This window comes from Panulirus ornatus, chromosome 5, assembly GCF_036320965.1.
Source record: "Panulirus ornatus isolate Po-2019 chromosome 5, ASM3632096v1, whole genome shotgun sequence".
Classification (NCBI taxonomy): Eukaryota; Metazoa; Arthropoda; class Malacostraca; order Decapoda; family Palinuridae; genus Panulirus; species Panulirus ornatus.
In genome coordinates, this window is record NC_092228.1 from 30481467 (window position 1) to 30502533 (window position 21067).

Sequence of the window (21067 nt, forward strand, 5' to 3'; positions counted from 1 at the left end):
AAGGGGAACTGTTTACAAATTTTATCAACAATAAAGCTATCCAATTTGTACAGACCTTCACTAATGTCAAGGTTACAGTTCTTTATGTATTTGATAATAGAAGATTCAATGATATTTCTCGTGGTACTGTAGTTAGAGTTGATAACAGAAATGGCATTACTCCACTCAATATGATGATCATGATTTTTAGCATGATTAAACAAGGCATTTGATTCATGTTGCTTAAGTCTTGCATAAAGATCCTTACCAGTCTGCCCAACATAAAACTTATCACAATTTCTACATGGCACTTTATAGATGCATCCAGCAGAACTTTCTGGTGATTTTCTGATTAAGATATTCTTTAAAGTATTTTTGTTGCTGATGGCAACATTTGCATCAAAAGATTTAAGCAAAATGGGAATAAAGTAAAATTATAATCAAAAGGGAGAACTAAAAGGTTCTTGGTGTGAAGTGGAGGTTTTGGTTCAACTCTATAAAATGATTTCTTTGTCAACTTAAGGGACTTACCAATGAAAGATTTAGGATATTTCAACTTGAATCCAACAGAATGTATCTTCTCAAACTCATCATCAATAAACTCTTGACAGCAAATACGCACTGCCCTAAGGAACATAAACTGAAATGATAATTTAACTGTCTTGTTGAGATGATTAATAATGGATATATGAGCATACATTGTTAGGTTTCCTGTATATGCTAAACTTAAACTTGTTTCCTTGCCTACGGATCATACAATGTAAAAATGGTAACATACAATTATTTCATTTTCTACAGTAAATCTGATGGAAAGTAGTAAATTGTGAAGTAAAGTGAGAAATGTTTGTAAATTTTCATTTGTTGGCCAAACACATACCTAAACTAAATTGCATTAGAGGGTTAGCTATCCTTTAGTTATTTTGTTTCAAAGAATACCTTATAAACTTAATACAGGTGAAAGAGAGTTACCCATTACCACACCAAATTTTTGAAATAAAGAATCTCTATTGAATTGAAATACACAGTCTTTTACACACAATCTTATCAATTCAATAAAAACAATCTTAGAAATAGGTAAATGAATGTCTTCCAAAACATTATAAAACCTCTAAAGAGGTCAACTCGAACTTTTGTGAACAGAGATGAAACATCAAAGATGACAAGTTTCAATCAAAATTAACACTGATATTGTTAAGCTTGTTAACTAAATCTACATTGTTCATGATATTAGAATTTGATATCTTTCCCACTAAAGGGCTTAATAAAGAAACTAACCCTTTTGACAATTTATATGTGATGGAGCCTACTGAACTCACTATTGGTCTTGCTAGAAAATTTGTTTATGTTTTAAGTTCATACATATATGGCAATGATGGGGACAGTGATGACAAACTTTTGATAAGAGAACCATTACCATTCAACAACAACTTCATTTCTTTATTGAAATGGGAATTAACTGGTTCCAGTGGATTCTTACTATGTTTAGAATATGTTGTGTCATCACCTAAAAGATCATTCATTTCAGGTAGATAATTACTTTTGTGATTATTTATCTATTTATCTGTTCATCTTATCAAAAGTGTGTCATCTTTGTCCCCTTCATTGCCATATATGTACGGACTTATCAAAACACATAAACAGAATTTTCCAGCAAGACCTATAGTGAGTTCAGTAGGCTCCATCACATATAAATTGTCACAATGATTAGTTTCTTTATTAAGTCCTTTAGTGGGAAAGATATCAAATTCTAATATCATGAACAATGTAGATTTAGTCAACAAGCTAAACAATATCAATGTAAATTTTGATTTCAAACTAGTTAGCTTTGATGTTTCCTCACTGTTCACAAAAGTTCCAGTTGACCTCTTAGAATGTTTTATAAAGGTTTGGAAGATATTCATTTACCAGTTGATGACCTTTTATGATATCTATTTGATGTTTTGGATGATATTCATTTACTTGTTTGTGAGTCTTCTTCGTCCATCCGGAGTCCATCCGGAGTGCGAGAAGCTGTTAAGCTTATCCATACATCCAGACAGTACGAGAAGCTGTTAAGCTTATCCATACATCCAGACAGTACGAGAAGCTGTTAAGCTTATCCATACATCCAGACAGTACGAGAAGCTGTTAAGCTTATCCATTCCTCAAAGATGTCGCTATAAAAGACCAGCAACTTAACGTAACGACGAGAACTTGAAGAAATGTTCAGCATGAAGCTGGAATACCCCAGAAGGGAAGGAGAGAGAGAGAGAGAGAGAGAGAGAGAGAGAGAGAGAGAGAGAGAGAGAGAGAGAGAGAGAGAGAGAGAGAGAGAGAGAGATCATGTGTAACAGTGTAGAGTTGCACAGCAGCAGACTTTTGGGGGTTGTGCCATCAGAAATGACGAGAGAGCTTGCTGCTCTGCCTCCTGGAGGAAACTCCACTGACGATGTAACGCTGCCTCTGCCACACTTGATGACGATCACTTTTGGTGACGATCACTTTTGGTGACGATCACTTCTGGTGACGCTCACTTTTGGTGACGATCACTTCTGGTGACGATCACTTTTGGTGACGATCACTTCTGGTGACGCTCACTTTTGGTGACGATCACTTCAACGTCCCAGAATTCAGTCATCTTTATTCCTGTTAAAATGATTAGCAATTGTTGTGTTTGGTTTTGTCTTGATAGTGTTAATATACATCTGACTAACAAGCAGTATTTACAACTTAATCAATGCCATTTATATAATCCTTTTCATCGCTGGTAGATGTGAGGGTCTTCGTCTGGGGGAGCTATAGTTACCATCACAAAGCTTATAAGATGATTTTTGATGTAACATGGAAATGTTACTGTACTGTAGTGTACTGTTCATTCTTATTCACTATCCCTCTTCATGAAGAAGACGGCGCCACTAAGAACTATTAACACCAAAAGCAATAATGATACTTGCGTACGATGTTTATCACCACTTTGTGAGGACTTGCATATTCTACGTAGCTCATATTTCCATTCCAAAGTTAGTCACCGATGGTAAGCAAAACCCATTTTGAAAGGGCCGCTCTGACACCGTCCACTGTTCCCGTCCAGGGGGATAATTTCTGGCCGTCGAAGGTATTTCCCCTTTGCTCTTGTATGAAGTTCTAACTTCTTAACCAACTTCCTTTCTGGCACAGTGTCAAATGCTTTCTGGCACTCCGTATGTGCAATCCAACCATTTTATTGTTCTGTGAAGAACAAAGCCAACATTCTCAAAAAAGTTGAAGAACTTTATCACTCCTGACTACTTGCCATGAATCTCTGTTGTCTCTCGTTAGAACTACACTTACAAGTAGTCAACCATTTGCTTTTTTTTATTGTTTTTCTCTGTGTTTTGAAGACTATACTCATCATTAGAGAAACTGGTCTGTGGGTCAGTGAGTCTCGTTTTTCAAAACACCCTTCTGCCACATTACCTTCCTTTAGCCACATACTGAACCATGATTCAAGAGATCTATCAACTTTATCTACACACGCTTTAAGGACATATAGAGAACCATCCTCAGCATTGTGAGCCCAGTATGTCAAGGGTTTTAGCACACTGCTCAACTATTCAAAGAGAATTCTATACTTTATCAATTTTCCTCACCACTTTATCTTGTTGGTGTTGTGGCTACGTTGTCTTCCACTTTGGAAAGATTCTTGAACCTGTCGCTCAGCTCGTTGCATAATTTCATCTGTCCACTGCAACTCATTCATCTTAACTCCATATCTTAATCAGCTACTCCAGGCACATTCATGGAAACTACGTATACTATCTCTTGGTTTGTCCATAATAAGCTTGTCAGATTTTTTCTGTCCCTTCTTTTTATCCCACTATAATTCTTCCTGGTTCTCTTATATGTTTCAGATCTCGGTTGACTGTTGTATAGTGTATTTCTTTAAGTCTTTTGCGATGTAACTTCTTTTACTGAACCAGATTTTCTTCTTTAACCTTCCTTCTGTGTTTGTAGCTATGTATCATTGCTTCACAATTCCAAATTTCAATTTACGTTTCCGAAGAAACTATTCTAGTTCATTTTGTATGAATCGTTTAAATGTATAACTAATTTTCGTGTTCACATATGTGCATATATGTATATTTCCGTATTTACATATGTGCATTTATATGTATTTTCGTGTTTACATATGTGCATTTATGTGTATGTATGTGTAGTTGAATGTAATTCTGTGTATGTTAGAGTCTCTTTATCTTTTTGTGTTTATATATCTACATGTTAGACATTTCACGAAGCAAAACTTGCTAATATCAATATTGGAGTGCAGTTATGACCTCATCTTCACAGGGCCTGACGAAGGTCTTCAAGTATTACGACAACCAAGAGAAAGTATTCCCGTCACTGCTGGAGGGGAAGTGTGTTTACCTTGTGAACCAGTTCACTTGGGACTACTTGATCAAGAACAGGTTTACCAAGAGAGGTGTCTCTCGCGTCAGGCTCATGAAGGTCAGTGATGTGATTGCTATTTGTGTTACAGGAAGAGTTTGGTACTCGTTTCATTCCCTTTCTTAATTTTGTATATATGGGTCAAGTATTTATTCCTATGTATATATGCATATACGCACAAACACACCTTAGCCTATGCCAGGTACCAATCTTGTCGACCAACTTCTATGGAAGGATGAACAGCTGTGTGGACTGTGGACCGGCCACTGCGAACAGAAATCGAACCCATGAGGGTTTGATCTCAGGCGACCTGTGTATGCATGACGGTCGGGAACGCTAACCGCTACACCACGAAGGTTATGAGTGGCTGTTGAATATAACTGATAATGTTAATCAGGGAATAATAACCGAAAAAGCTTCAAATTCATAAATCACTGATTATAATCTAACATCATTCTGAAACTTACTTTGGTTTCAACGCTGAACCTCTCCAGCTAAGAAGAGAAAATTTAAAACTATCATTTGCAATTGCGACTATTTATCAACCTTAAGAAATAATGCGACTTTCTATAATCATTTATGATTGTATTACGACGGGACATATGAAAAAGTATCCAGAAACTGTTTTTAAAATTGAACGAATTACGGTAAAGTATTTTCAAGAGAGCAAGTCACATGGTAGACGCTCCTCTCCACACGTCTCTTGTGCCTCACAACATTCACCAGTAGAGGAGTGTAGCGACCATATCCTCCACAACATCACAGTTAAGTAGCAACACACAGATCTCCTGTAGATCTGTAGACGTGGCTCCAGTCCACGTGAGATTGTGTATACACTTCTACATCCGTAAATGTTGATATTTTTGTTTTCCTTTCCTGTTTACTGTGTTCATTGTCTTCCGAGTAAGACCAGATCATGTCTTGCAGGAACATTGTCTGCCGAGTAAGGCCAGATCATGTCTTGCAGGAACATTGTCTTCCGAGTAAGACCAGATCATGTCTTGCAGGAACATTACATGACGTACAGCGTCGGTATGGGGTTGCAGCGTCACTCGCCGCTCAAGACGAAGTTCGACGAGATCATGGGCTGGATACAGCAGAGTGGACTGGTCAACAAGTTCCTCCTGCAGTCCCTACAACTGGAAGCGTCGCTGAAGGTGAGACGCTGTACATAGGTGATGGCAGGTGGTAAATCAGGCAGGGGGTACATCAGGCAAGGGGTAAATTAGGCAAGGGAAAATCAGGTAAGGGGTAAATCAGGCAGCGCGTAAATCAGGAAGGGGTAATCAGGCAGGGGGTAAATCAGGCAGGCGTGAGTCAGGCAGGGGTATATCAGGTAGGGGTAAACCAGTAGGGGGTAAATCAGGCAGGGGATAAATCAGGTAGAGGGTAAATCAGGTAGGGGTAAATCAGGCAGGTGTAAATCAGGCAGGTGGTAAATCAGGCAGAGGGTAAATCAGATAGTAGGTAAATCAGGTAGGGGGCAAATTAGAAAGGAGGTAAATCAGGTAGGGGTAAATCAGGTAGGGGGTAAATCAGGTATAAAGATAAGTAAGTACTGTTAGTGCAAATTCGTTGATATTCATCTTTGAGAGGGTAAAATGAAGTACTTAAAAGAAAATAGTGATAAAGGTAGTAGTGATAATAATCCATATCCCTGGGGATAGGGGAGAAAGAATACTTCCCACGCATTCCTCACGTGTCGTAGAAGGCGACTAAAGGGGACGGGAGCGGGGGGCCAGAAACCCTCCCCTCCTTGTATTTTAACTTTCTGAAAGGGGAAACAAGAAGGAGTCACGCGGGGAGTGCTCATCCTCCTCGAAGGCTCAGATTGGGGTGTGTAAATGTGTGTGGATGTAACCAAGAAGAGAAAAAAGGAGAGATAGGTAGTATGTTTGAGGAAAGGAACCTGGATGTTTTGGCTCTGAGTGAAACGAAGATCAAGGGTAAAGGGGAAGAGTGCTTTGGGAATGTTTTGGGAGTAAAGTCAGGGGTTAGTGAGAGGACAAGAGCATTGGAAGGAGTAGCACTACTCCTGAAACAGGAGTTGTGGGAGTATGTGATAGAGTGCAAGAAAGTAAATTCTAGATTGATATGGGTAAAACAGAAAGGTGATGGAGAGAGATGGGTGATTATTGGTGCAAATGCACCTGGGCATGAGAAGAAAGATCATGAGAGGCAAGTGTTTGGGAGCAGCGGAATGAATGTGTTAGTGGTTTTGATGCAAAAGACCGGGTTATAGTGATGGGTGATTTGAATGCAAAGGTGAGTAATGTGGCAGTTGAGGGAATAATTGGTATACATGGGGTGTTCAGTGTTGTAAATGAAAATGGTGAAGAGCTTGTAGATTTATGTGCTGAAAAAGGACTGGTAAAATGGGAATACCTGGTTTAAAAAGCGAGATATACATAAGTATACGTATGTAATGGGAGAGATGGCCAGAGAGTGTTATTGGATTACGTGTTAATTGATAGGCGCACGAAAAAGAGACTTTTGGATGTTAATGTGCTGAGAGGTGCAACTGGAGGGATGTCTGATTATTATCTTGTGGAGGCGAAGGTGAAGATTTGTAGGGGTTTCAGAAAAAAGGAGAGAATGTTGGGATGAAGAGAGTGGTGAGAGTAAGTGAGCTTGGGAAGGAGACTTGTGTGAGGAAGTACCAGGAGAGACTGAGTACAGAGTGGAAAAAGATGAGAACAAAGGAGGGAAGGGGAGTGGGGGAAGAATGGGATGTATTTAGGGAAGCAGTGATAGCTTGCGCAAAAGATGCTTGTAGCATGAGAAGCGTGGGAGGTGGGTTGATTAGAAAGGGTAGTGAGTGGTGGGATGAAGAAGTAAGATTAGTAGTGAAAGAGAAGAGAGAGGCATTTGGACGATTTTTGCAGGGAAAAAATGCAAATGAGTGGGAGATGTATAAAAGAAAGAGGCAGGATGTCAAGAGAAAGGTGCAAGAGGTGAAAAAGAGGGCAAATGAGAGTTGGGGTGAGAGAGTATCATTAAATTTTAGGGAGAATAAAGAGATGTTTTGGAAGGAGGTAAATAAAGTGCGTAAGACAAGGGAGCAAATGGGAACTTCAGTGAAGGCGGCTAATGGGGAGGTGATAACAAGTAGTGGTGATGTGAGAAGGTGATGGAGTGAGTATTTTGAAGGTTTGTTGAATGTGTTTGATGACAGAGTGGCAGATATAGGGTGTTTTGGTCGAGGTGGTGTGCAAAGTGAGAGGGTTAGGGAAAATTATTTGGTAAACAGAGAAGAGGTAGTAAAAGCTTTGCGGAAGATGAAGGCCGGAAAGGCAGCAGGTTTGGATGGTATTGCAGTGGAATTTATTAAAAAAGGGGGTGACTGTATTGTTGACTGGTTGGTAAGGTTATTTAGTGTATGTATGATTCATGGTGAGGTGCATGAGGATTGGCGGAATGCTTGCATAGTGCCACTGTACAAAGGCAAAGGGGATAAGAGTGAGTGCTCAAATTACAGAGGTATAAGTTTGTTGAGTATTCCTGGTAAATTATATGGGAGGGTATTGATTGAGAGGGTGAAGGCATGTACAGAGCATCAGATTGGGGAAGAGCAGTGTGGTTTCAGAAGTGGTAGAGGATGTGTGGATCAGGTGTTTGCTTTGAAGAATGTATGTGAGAAATACTTAGAAAAGCAAATGGATTTGTATGTATCATTTATGGATCTGGAGAAGGCATATGATAGAGTTGATAGAGATGCTCTGTGGAAGGTATTAAGAACATATGGTGTGGGAGGCATGTTGTTAGAAGCAGTGAAAAGTTTTTATCGAGGATGTAAGGCATGTGTACGTGTAGGAAGAGAGGAAAGTGATTGGTTCTTCGTGAATGTAGGTTTGCGGCAGGGGTGTGTGATGTCTCCATGGTTGTTTAATTTGTTTATGGATTGGGGTTGTTAGGGAGGTGAATGAAAGAGTTTTGGAAAGAGGGGCACGTATGCAGTCTGTTGTGGATGAGAGAGCTTGGAAAGTGAGTCAGTTGTTGTTCGCTGATGATACAGCGCTGGTGGCTGATTCATGTGAGAAACTGCAGAAGCTGGTGACTGAGTTTGGTAAAGTGTGTGAAAGAAAAAAGTTAAGAGTAAATGTGAATAAGAGCAAGGTTATTAGGTACAGTAGGGTTGAGGGTCAAGTGAATTGGGAGGTAAATTTGAATGGAGAAAAACTGGAGGAAGTAAAGTGTTTTAGATATCTGGGAGTGAATCTGGCAGAGGATGGAACCATGGAAGCGGAAGTGAATCATAGGGTGGGGAAGGGGGCGAAAATTCTGGAAGCCTTAAAGAATGTGTGGAAGTCGAGAACATTATCTCGGAAAGCAAAAATGGGTATGTTTGAAGGAATAGTGGTTCCAACAATGTTGTATGGTTGCGAGGCGTGGGCTATGGATAGAGTTGTGCGCAGGAGGGTGGATGTGCTGGAAATGAGATGTTTGAGGACAATATGTGGTGTGGGGTGGTTTGATCGAGTAAGTAATGTACGGGTAAGAGAGATGTGTGGAAATAAAAAGAGTGTGGTTCAGAGAGCAGAAGAAGGTGTTTTGAAATGGTTTGGTCACATGGAGAGAATGAGTGAGGAAAGATTGACCAAGAGGATATATGCGTCAGAGGTGGAGGGAACGAGGAGAAATGGGAGACCAAATTTTAGGTGGAAAGATGGAGTGAAAAAGATTTTGAGTGATCGGGGACTGAACATGCAAGAGGGTGAAAGGCGTGCAAGGAATAGAGTAAATTGGATCCATGTGGTATACCGGGTTCGACGTACTGTCAATGGATTGAGTCAGGGCATGTGAAGAGTCTGGGGTGAACCATGGGAAGTTCTGTGTGTCCTGGATGTGGAAAGGGAGCTGTGGTTTCGGTGCATTATTATATGACAGCTAGAGACTGAGTGTGAACAAATGGGCGTTTGTTGTCTTTTCGTAGCGCTACCTCGCACACATGAGAGGGGAGGGTGATGTTATTCCATGTGTGGCGAGGTGGCGATGGGAATGAATAAAGGAAGACAGTGTGAATTGTATGCATGTGTATATATGTATGTGTCTGTGTGTGTATATATATGTGTGTACATTAAGATGTATGGGTATGTATATTTGCGTGTGTGGACGTGTATGTATATACATGTGTATGGGGGTGGGTTGGGCCATTTCTTTCGTCTGTTTCCTTGCGACAAAGGAAAATAATAATAATATATATATATTATATATGTTATATGCCACTATATGTTATATGCCACTATATGTTATATATATTATATATATATATTTTTTTTTTTTTTTTTTGATTTGAGAGGGTGAAGGCATGTACAGAGCATCAGATTGGGGAAGAGCAGTGTGGTTTCAGAAGTGGTAGAGGATGTGTGGATCAGGTGTTTGCTTTGAAGAATGTATGTGAGAAATTACTTAAAAAGCAAATGGATTTGTATGTATCATTTATGGATCTGGAGAAGGCATATGATAGAGTTGATAGAGATGCTCTGTGGAAGGTATTAAGAATATATGGTTTGGGATGCAAGTTATTAGAAGCAGTGAAAAGTTTTTATCGAGGATGTAAGGCATGTGTACGTGTAGGAAGAGAGGAAAGTGATTGGTTCTCAGTGAATGTAGGTTTGCGGCAGGGGTGTGTGATGTCTCCATGGTTGTTTAATTTGTTTATGGATGGGGTTGTTAGGGAGGTGAATGCAAGAGTTTTGGAAAGAGGGGCAAGTATGAAGTCTGTTGTGGATGAGAGAGCTTGGGAGTGAGTCAGTTGTTGTTCGCTGATGATACAGCGCTGGTGGCTGATTCATGTGAGAAACTGCAGAAGCTGGTGACTGAGTTTGGTAAAGTGTGTGAAAGAAGAAAGTTGAGAGTAAATGTGAATAAGAGCAAGGTTATTAGGTACAGTAGGGTTGAGGGTCAAGTCAATTGGGAGGTAAGTTTGAATGGAGAAAAACTGGAGGAAGTGAAGTGTTTTAGATATCTGGGAGTGGATCTGGCAGCGGATGGAAGTATGAAGCGGAAGTGAATCATAGGGTTGGGGAGGGGGCGAAAATCCTGATAGCCTTGAAGAATGTGTGGAAGTCGAGAACATTATCTCGGAAAGCAAAAATGGGTATGTTTGAAGGAATAGTGGTTCCAACAATGTTGTATGGTTGCGAGGCGTGGGCTATGGATAGAGTTGTGCGCAGGAGGGTGGATGTGCTGGAAATGAGATGTTTGAGGACAATGTGTGGTGTGAGGTGGTTTGATCGAGTAAGTAATGTAAGGGTAAGAGAGATGTGTGGAAATTTAAAAAAAAAAAAAATTTATATATATTATATATTATATATATATATTTATTATATATATATAAATAAATTTTTTTTTTTTTTTTTTTTTTTTTTTTTTTTTTTTTTTTTTTTTTTTTTTTTTTTTTTTTTTTTGTTTTTTTTTTTATTTTTTTTTTTTTTTTTTTATTTTTTTTTTTTTTTTTTTTATTTTTATATTTTTTTTTTTTTTTTTTATTTTTTTTTTTTTTTTTTTTTATTTTTTTTTTTTTTATTTTTATTTTTTTTTTTTTTTTTGTTTTTTTGACGTGCTGTCAGTGGATTGAATCAGGGCATATGAAGCGTCTTGGGTAAACCATGGAAAGTTGTGTGGGGCCTGGATGTGGAAAGGGAGCTGTGGTTTCGGGCATTATTGCATGGCAGCTAGAGAATGAGTGTGAACGAATTGGGCCTTTGTTGTCTTTTCCTAGTGCTACCTCGCACAAATGAAGGGTAGGTATTCCATGTTTGGCGAGGTGGCGATGGGAGTGAATGGGGGCGAACAGTGTGAATTGTGTGCATGGGTATATATGTATGTGTCTGTGTATGTATATATATGTGTACATTGAGATGTATAGGTATGTATATTTGCGAGTGTGCACTCGTCTGTGTATACATTGTGTATGAGGGTGGGTTGGGCCATTTCTTTCGTCTGTTTAATTGCGCTACCTCGCAAACGCGGGAGACAGCGACAAAGGAAAATAATGATAATAAAAATGTATATATAAATGTATATATATAAATATGTATATATATACATATATATATATATATATTTATATAAATATATATATATATATATATATATATATATATATATATATATATATATATATATATATATATATATATATATATATATATATATATATATATATATATATATTTATATAAATATATATATATATATATATATATACATATATATGTATATATATATATATATATATATATATATATATATATATATATATATATATATATATATATATATATATATATATATATATATATATATATATATATATATATATATATATATATATATATATATTTATACACATATATATATATATATATATATATATATATATATATATATATATATATATATATATATATATATATATATATATATATATATATATATATTTTTTATACTAATCGCCATTTCCCGCATTAGCGAGGTAGCGTTACGAACGGAGGATGAGGACTGGGCCTTTGAGGGAATATCCTCACCTGGCCCCTTTCTCTGTTTCTTCTTTTGGAAAAAAAAAAAAAAAATTTATATATTATTAAAATAGGGAGTGACAGTATTGTTGACTGGCTGGTAAGGTTATTTAATGTATATATGACTCATGGTGAGGTGCCTGAGGATTGGCGGAATGCGTGCATAGTGCCATTGTACAAAGGCAAAGGGGATAAGAGTGAGTGCTCAAATCACAGAGGTATAAGTTTGTTAAGTATTCCTGGTTAATTATACGTGAGGGTATTGACTGAGAGGGTGAAGGCATGTACAGAGCGTCAGATTGGGGAAGAGCAGTGTGGTTTCAGAAGTGGTAGAGGATGTGTGGATCAGGTGTCTGCTTTCAAGAATGTATGTGAGAAATACCTAGAAAAGTAAATGGATTTGTATGCATTATTTATGGATCTAGAGAAGGCATATGATAGAGTTGATAGAGATGCTCTGTGGAAGGTATTAAGAATATATGGTTTGGGATGCAAGTTATTAGAAGCAGTGAAAAGTTTTTATCGAGGATGTAAGGCATGTGTACGTGTAGGAAGAGAGGAAAGTGATTGGTTCTCAGTGAATGTAGGTTTGCGGCAGGGTTGTGTGATGTCTCCATGGTTGTTTAATTTGTTTATGGATGGGGTTGTTAGGTGATGAATGCAAGAGTGTTGGAAAGAGGGGCAAGTATGAAGTCTGTTGTGGATGAGAGAGCTTGGAAAGTGAGTCAGTTGTTGTTCGCTGATGATACAGCGCTGGTGGCTGATTCATGTGAGAAACTGCAGAAGCTGGTGACTGAGTTTGGTAAAGTGTGTGAAAGAAGAAAGTTAAGAGTAAATGTGAATAAGAGCAAGGTTATTAGGTACAGTAGGGTTGAGGGTCAAGTCAATTGGGAGGTAAGTTTGAATGGAGAAAAACTGGAGGAAGTAAAGTGTTTTAGATATCTGGGAGTGGATCTGGCTGCGGATGGAACCATGGAAGAGGAAGTGAATCATAGGGTTGGGGAGGGGGCGAAAATCCTGGGAGCCTTGAAAAATGTGTGGAAGTCGAGAACATTATCTCGGAAAGCAAAAATAGGGTATGTTTGAAGGAATAGATGTTCCAACAATGTTGTATGGTTGCGAGGCGTGGGCTATGGATAGAGTTGTGCGCAGGAGGGTGGATGTGCTAGAAATTAGATGTTTGAGGACAATATGTGGTGTGAGGTGGTTTGATCGAGTAAGTAATGTAAGGGTAAGAGAGATGTGTGGAAATAAAAAGAGTTTGGTTGAGAGAGAAGAAGAAGGTGTTTTGAAATGGTTTGGTCACATGGAGAGAATGAGTGAGGAAAGATTGACCAAGAGGATATATGCGTCAGAGTTGGAGGGAACGAGGAGAAATGGGAGACCAAATTTTAGGTGGAAAGATGAGTGAAAAAGATTTTGAGTGATCGGGGCCTGAACATGCAAGAGGGTGAAAGGCGGGCAAGGAATAGAGTGAATTGGATCGATGTGGTAACCGGGTTCGACGTACTGTCAATGGATTGAATCAGGGCATGTGAAGAGTCTGGGGTAAACCATGGAAAGTTCTGTGTGTCCTGGATGTGTAAAGGGAGCTGTGGTTTTGGGCATTATTGCATGACAGCTAGAGACTGAGTGTGAACGAATGGGCCTTTGTTGTCTTTTCCTAGCGCTACCTCGCACACATGAGAGGGGAGGGGGATGTTATTCCATGTGCGGCGAGGTGGCGATGGGAATGAATAAATGCAGACAGTGTGAACTGTGTGCATGTGTATATATGTATGTGTCTGTGTGTGTAAATATATGTGTACATTAAGATGTATGGGATGTATATTTGCGTGTGTGGACGTGTATGTATATACATGTGTATGGGGGTGGGTTGGGCCATTTCTTTCGTCTGTTTCCTTGCGCTACCTCGCAAACGCGGGAGACAGCGACAAAGGAAAATAATAATAATATATATAATATATATATATATATATATATATATATATATATATATATATATATATATATATATATATATATATATATATATATATATAATACATATATATATATATATATATATATATATATATATATATATATATATATATATATATCTTTTTTCTTCTTTCTTTTAAACTATCCGCCATTTCCCGCATTAGCGAGGTAGCGTTAAGAACAGAGGACTAGGCCTTTGTGGAATATCCTCACGTGGCCCCCCTCTGTTCCTTCTTTTAAAAAAAAAAAAAAAAAAAAAAAGAGAGGGGAGGATTTCCAGCCTCCCGCTCCCTTCCCTTTTAGTCGCCTTTTACGACACGCAGGGAATACGTGGGAAGTATTCTTCATCCCTTCTTTTAAACTATTCGCCATTTCCCGCTTTAGTGAGGTAGCGTTAGGGAATACGTGGAAAGTATTCTTAATCCCCTATCCCCAGGGATTTATATATATAAACATATATATATATATATATATATATATATATATATATATATATATACATATATATATATATATATATAAATATATATATATATATATATATATATATATATATAAATATATATATATATATATATATATATATATATATATATATATATAAATTAATTATATATATATATATATATATATAAATTAATTATATGTATATATATATATATATATATATATATATATATATATATAAATAAATTTTTTTTTTTTTTTTTTTTTTTTTGCTTTGTCACTGTCTCCCGCGTTTGCGAGGTAGCGCAAAAAAACAGACGAAAGAAATGGCCCAACCCACCCCCATACACATGTATATACATACACGTCCACACACGCAAATATACATACCTACACAGCTTTCCATAGTTTACCCCAGACGCTTCATATAACCCTGATTCAATCCACTGACAGCACGTCAACCCCGGTATACCACATCGATCTAATTCACTCTATTCCTTGCCCTCCTTTCACCCTCCTGCATGTTCAGGCCCCGATCACACAAAATGTTTTTCACTCCATCTTTCCACTACCAATTCGGTCTCCCACTTCTCCTCGTTCCCTCCACCTCCGACACATATATCCTCTTGGTCAATCTTTCCTCACTCATTCTCTCCATGTGCCCAAACTATTTCAAAACACCCTCTTCTGCTCTCTCAACCACGCTCTTTTATTTCCACACGTCTCTCTTACCCTTACGTTACTTACTCGATCAAACCATCTCACACCACACATTGTCCTCAAACATCTCATTTCCAGCACATCCATCCTCCTGCGCACAACTCTATCCATAGCCCACGCCTCGCAACCATATAACATTGTTGGAATCACTATTCCTTCAGACATACCCATTTTTGCTTTCCGAGATAATGTTCTCGACTTACACACATTCTTCAAGGCTCCCAGGATTTTCGCCCCCTCCCCCACCCTATGATCCACTTCCGCTTCCATGGTTCCATCCACTGCCAGATCCACTCCCACATATCTAAAACACTTTATTTCCTCCAGTTTTTCTCCATTCAAACTTACCTCCCAATTGACTTGACCTTCAACCCTACTGTACCTAATTACCTTACTCTTATTCATATTTACTCTTAACTTTCTTCTTTCACACACTTTACCAAACTCAGTCACAAGCTTCTGCAGTTTTTCACATGAATCGGCCACCAGCGCTGTATCATCAGCGAACAACAACTGACTCACTTCCCAAGCTCTCTCATCCCCAACAGACTTCACACTTGCCCCTCTTTCCAAAACTCTTGCATTCACCTCCCTAAGAACCCTATCCATAAACAAATTAAACAACCATTATATATATATACATATATATATATATATATATATATATATATATATATATATATATATATATATATATATATATTATTAAAAAAGGGGGTGACCGTATTGTTGACTGGTTGGTAAGGTTATTTAATGTATGTATGACTCATGGTGAGGTGCCTGAGGATTGGCGGAATGCGTGCATATTGCCATTGTACAAAGGCAAAGGGGATAAGAGTGAGTGCTCAAATTACAGAGGTATAAGTTTGTTGAGTATTCCTGGTTAATTATATGGGAGGGTATTGATTGAGAGGGTGAAGGCATGTACAGAGCGTCAGATTGGGGAAGAGCAGTGTGGTTTCAGAAGTGGTAGAGGATGTGTGTATCAGGTGTTTGCTTTGAAGAATGTATGTGAGAAATACTTAGAAAAGCAAATGGATTTGTATGTAGCATTTATGGATCTGTAGAAGGTATATGATAGAGTTGATAGAGATTCTCTGTGGAAGGTATTAAGAATATATGGTTCGGGAGGCAAGTTATTAGAAGCAGTGAAAATTTTAATCGAGGATGTAAGGCATATGTACGTGTAGGAGGAGAGGAAAGTGATTGGATCTCAGTGAATGTAGGTTTGCGGCAGGGGTGTGTGACGTCTCCATGGTTGTTTGATTTGTTTATGGATGAAGTTGTTAGGGAGGTGAATGCAAGAGTTTTGGAAAGAGGGGCAAGTATGAAGTCTGTTGTGGATGAGAGAGCTTGGGAAGTGAGTCAGTTGTTGTTCGCTGATGATACAGCGCTGGTGGCTGATTCATGTGAGAAACTGCAGAAGCTGGTGACTGAGTTTGGTAAAGTGTGTGAAAGAAGAAAGTTGAGAGTAAATGTGAATAAGAGCAAGGTTATTAGGTACAGTAGGGTTGAGGGTCAAGTCAATTGGGAGGTAAGTTTGAATGGAGAAAAACTGGAGGAAGTAAAATGTTTTAGATATCTGGGAGTGGATCTGGCAGCGGATGGAACCATGGAAGCGGAAGTGAATCATAGGGTTGGGGAGGGGGCGAAAATCCTGGGAGCCTTGAAGAATGTTTGGAAGTCGAGAACATTATCTCAGAAAGCAGAAATGGGTATGTTTGAAGGAATAGTGGTTCCAACAATGTTGTATGGTTGCGAGGCGTGGGCTATGGATAGAGTTGTGCGCAGGAGGGTGGATGTGCTGGTAATGAGATGTTTGAGGACAATGTGTGGTGTGAGGTGGTTTGATCGAGTAAGTAATAGAAGGGTAAGAGAGATGTGTGGAAATAAAAAGAGCATGTTTGAGAGAGCAGAAGAGGGTGTTTTGAAATGGCTTGGGCACATGGAGAGAATGAGTGAGGAAAGATTGACCAAGAGGATATATATGTCGGAGGTGGAGGGAACGAGAAGAGGGAGACCAAATTGGAGGTGGAAAGATGGAGTGAAAAAGATTTTGTGTGATCGGGGCCTGAACATGCAGGAGGGTGAAAGGAGGGCAAGGAATAGAGTGAATTAGATCGATGTGGTATACCGGGGTTGACGTGCTGGCAGTGGATTGAATCAGGGCATGTGAAGCGTCTGGGGTAAACCATGGAAAGTTGTTTGGGGCCTGGATGTGGAAAGGGAGCTGTGGTTTCGGGCATTATTGCATGACAGCTAGAGACCGAGTGTGAACGAATGGGGCCTTTGTTGTCTTTTCCTAGTGCTACCTCGCACACATGAGCGGGGAGGGGGATGGTATTCCATGTGTGGCGAGGTGGCGATGGGAATGAATAAAAGCAGACAGTGTGAATTGTGTGCATGGGTATATATGTATGTGTCTGTGTGTGTACATATATCTGTACATTGAGATGTATAGGTATGTATATTTGCGTATATGGATGTGTATGTATATACATTGTGTATGGGGGTGGGTTGGGCCATTTTTTTCGTCTGTTTCCCTGCGCTACCTCACAAACGCGGGAGACAGCGACAAAGCAAAATAAATATACATATATATATACATATATATATATATATATATATATATATATATATATATATATATATATATATATATATATATATATATATATATATATATATATATATATATATATATATATTTTTTTTTTTTTTTTTTTTTTTTTATACTTTGTCGCTGTCTCCCGCGTTTGCGAGGTAGCGCGAGGAAACAGACGAAAGAAATGGCCCAACCCCCATACACACGTACATACACACGTCCACACACGCAAATATACATACCTACACAGCTTTCCATGGTTTACCCCAGACGCTTCACATGCCTTGATTCAATCCACTGACAGCACGTCAACCCCTGTATACCACATCGCTCCAATTCACTCTATTCCTTGCCCTCCTTTCACCCTCCTGCATGTTCAGGCCCCGATCACACAAAATCTTTTTCACTCCATCTTTCCACCTCCAATTTGGTCTCCCTCTTCTCCTCGTTCCCTCCACCTCCGACACATATATCCTCTTGGTCAATCTTTCCTCACTCATTCTCTCCATGTGCCCAAACCATTTCAAAACACCCTCTTCTGCTCTCTCAACCACGCTCTTTTTATTTCCACACATCTCTCTTACCCTTACGTTACTTACTCGATCAAACCACCTCACACCACACATTGTCCTCAAACATCTCATTTCCAGCACATCCATCCTCCTACGCACAACTCTATCCATAGCCCACGCCTCGCAACCATACAACATTGTTGGAACCACTATTCCTTCAAACATACCCATTTTTGCTTTCCGAGATAATGTTCTCGACTTCCACACATTTTTCAAGGCTCCCAAAATTTTCGCCCCCTCCCCCACCCTATGATCCACTTCCGCTTCCATGGTTCCATCCGCTGACAGATCCACTCCCAGATATCTAAAACACTTCACTTCCTCCAGTTTTTCTCCATTCAAACTCACCTCCCAATTGACTTGACCCTCAACCCTACTGTACCTAATAACCTTGCTCTTATTCACATTTACTCTTAACTTTCTTCTTCCACACACTTTACCAAACTCAGTCACCAGCTTCTGCAGTTTCTCACATGAATCAGCCACCAGCGCTGTATCATCAGCGAACAACAACTGACTCACTTCCCAGGCTCTCTCATCCCCAACAGACTTCATACTTGCCCCTCTTTCCAAAACTCTTGCATTTACCTCCCTAACAACCCCATCCATAAACAAATTAAACAACCATGGAGACATCACACACCCCTGCCGCAAACCTACATTCACTGAGAACCAATCACTTTCCTCTCTTCCTACACGTACACATGCCTTACATCCTCGATAAAAACTTTTCACTGCTTCTAACAACTTGCCTCCCACACCATATATTCTTAATACCTTCCACAGAGCATCTCTATCAACTCTATCATATGCCTTCTCCAGATCCATAAATGCTACATACAAATCCATTTGCTTTTCTAAGTATTTCTCACATACATTCTTCAAAGCAAACACCTGATCCACACATCCTCTACCACTTCTGAAACCGCACTGCTCTTCCCCAATCTGATGCTCTGTACATGCCTTCACCCTCTCAATCAATACCCTCCCATATAGTTTACCAGGAATACTCAACAAACTTATACCTCTGTAATTTGAGCACTCACTCTTATCCCCTTTGCCTTTGTACAATGGCACTATGCACGCATTCCGCCAATCCTCAGGCACCTCACCATGAGTCATACATATATTAAATAACCTTACCAACCAGTCAACAATACAGTCACCCCCTTTTTTAATAAATTCCACTGCAATACCATCCAAACCTGCTGCCTTGCCGGCTTTCATCTTCCGCAAAGCTTTTACTACCTCTTCTCTGTTTACCAAATCATTTTCCCTAACCCTCTCACTTTGCACACCACCTCGACCAAAACACCCTATATCTGCCACTCTGTCATCAGACACATTCAACAAACCTTCAAAATACTCATTCCATCTCCTTCTCACATCACCACTACTTGTTATCACCTCCCCATTTACGCCCTTCACTGAAGTTCCCATTTGCTCCCTTGTCTTACGCACCCTATTTACCTCCTTCCAGAACATCTTTTTATTCTCCCTAAAATTTACTGATAGTCTCTCACCCCAACTCTCATTTGCCCTTTTTTTCACCTCTTGCACCTTTCTCTTGACCTCCTGTCTCTTTCTTTTATACTTCTCCCACTCAATTGCATTTTTTCCCTGCAAAAATCGTCCAAATGCCTCTCTCTTCTCTTTCACTAATACTCTTACTTCTTCATCCCACCACTCACTACCCTTTCTAAACAGCCCACCTCCCACTCTTCTCATGCCACAAGCATCTTTTGCGCAATCCATCACTGATTCCCTAAATACATCCCATTCCTCCCCCACTCCCCTTACTTCCATTGTTCTCACCTTTTTCCATTCTGTACACAGTCTCTCCTGGTACTTCCCCACACAGGTCTCCTTCCCAAGCTCACTTACTCTCACCACCTTCTTCACCCCAACATTCACTCCTCTTTTCTGAAAACCCATACTAATCTTCACCTTAGCCTCCACAAGATAATGATCAGACATCCCTCCAGTTGCACCTCTCAGCACATTAACATCCAAAAGTCTCTCTTTCGCACGCCTGTCAATTAACACGTAATCCAATAACGCTCTCTGGCCATCTCTCCTGCTTACATAAGTATACTTATGTATATCTCGCTTTTTAAACCAGGTATTCCCAATCATCAGTCCTTTTTCAGCACATAAATCTACAAGCTCTTCACCATTTCCATTTACAACACTGAACACCCCATGCATACCAATTATTCCCTCAACTGCCACATTACTCACCTTTGCATTCAAATCACCCATCACTATAACCCGGTCTCGTGCATCAAAACCGCTAACACACTCATTCAGCTGCTCCCAAAACACTTGCCTCTCATGATCTTTCTTCTCATGCCCAGGTGCATATGCACCAATAATCACCCACCTCTCTCCATCAACTTTCAATTTTACCCATATTAATCGAGAATTTACTTTCTTACATTCTATCACATACTCCCACAACTCCTGTTTCAGGAGTATTGCTACTCCTTCCCTTGCTCTTGTCCTCTCACTAACCCCTGACTTCACTCCCCAGACATTTCCAAACCACTCTTCCCCTTTACCCTTGAGCTTCGTTTCACTCAGAGCCAAAACATCCAGGTTCCTTTCCTCAAACATACTACCTATCTCTCCTTTTTTCACATCTTGGTTACATCCACACACATTTAGGCACCCCACTCTGAGCCTTCGAGGAGGATGATCACTCCCCGCGTGACTCCTTCTTCTGTTTCCCATTTTAGAAAGTTAATACAAGGAGGGGAGGATTTCCGGCCCCCCGCTCCCGTCCCCTCTAGTCGCTTTCTACGACACGCGAGGAATACGTGGGAAGTATTCTT

The 21067-nt window shown here is 39.3% G+C and overlaps 1 protein-coding gene across 1 annotated transcript in view; it reads left to right on the forward strand.

The window, feature by feature from the left end:
* The window catches only part of LOC139746843 (ionotropic receptor 21a-like), an 80922-nt gene that overhangs the window by 47290 nt on the left and 12565 nt on the right, over window positions 1–21067 (forward strand). The window contains exons 10-11 of the mRNA XM_071658448.1: window positions 4285–4443; window positions 5391–5540. Of these exons, the coding sequence (XP_071514549.1) occupies window positions 4285–4443; window positions 5391–5540 (309 nt within the window). The remainder of the gene's footprint in view (window positions 1–4284; window positions 4444–5390; window positions 5541–21067) is intronic.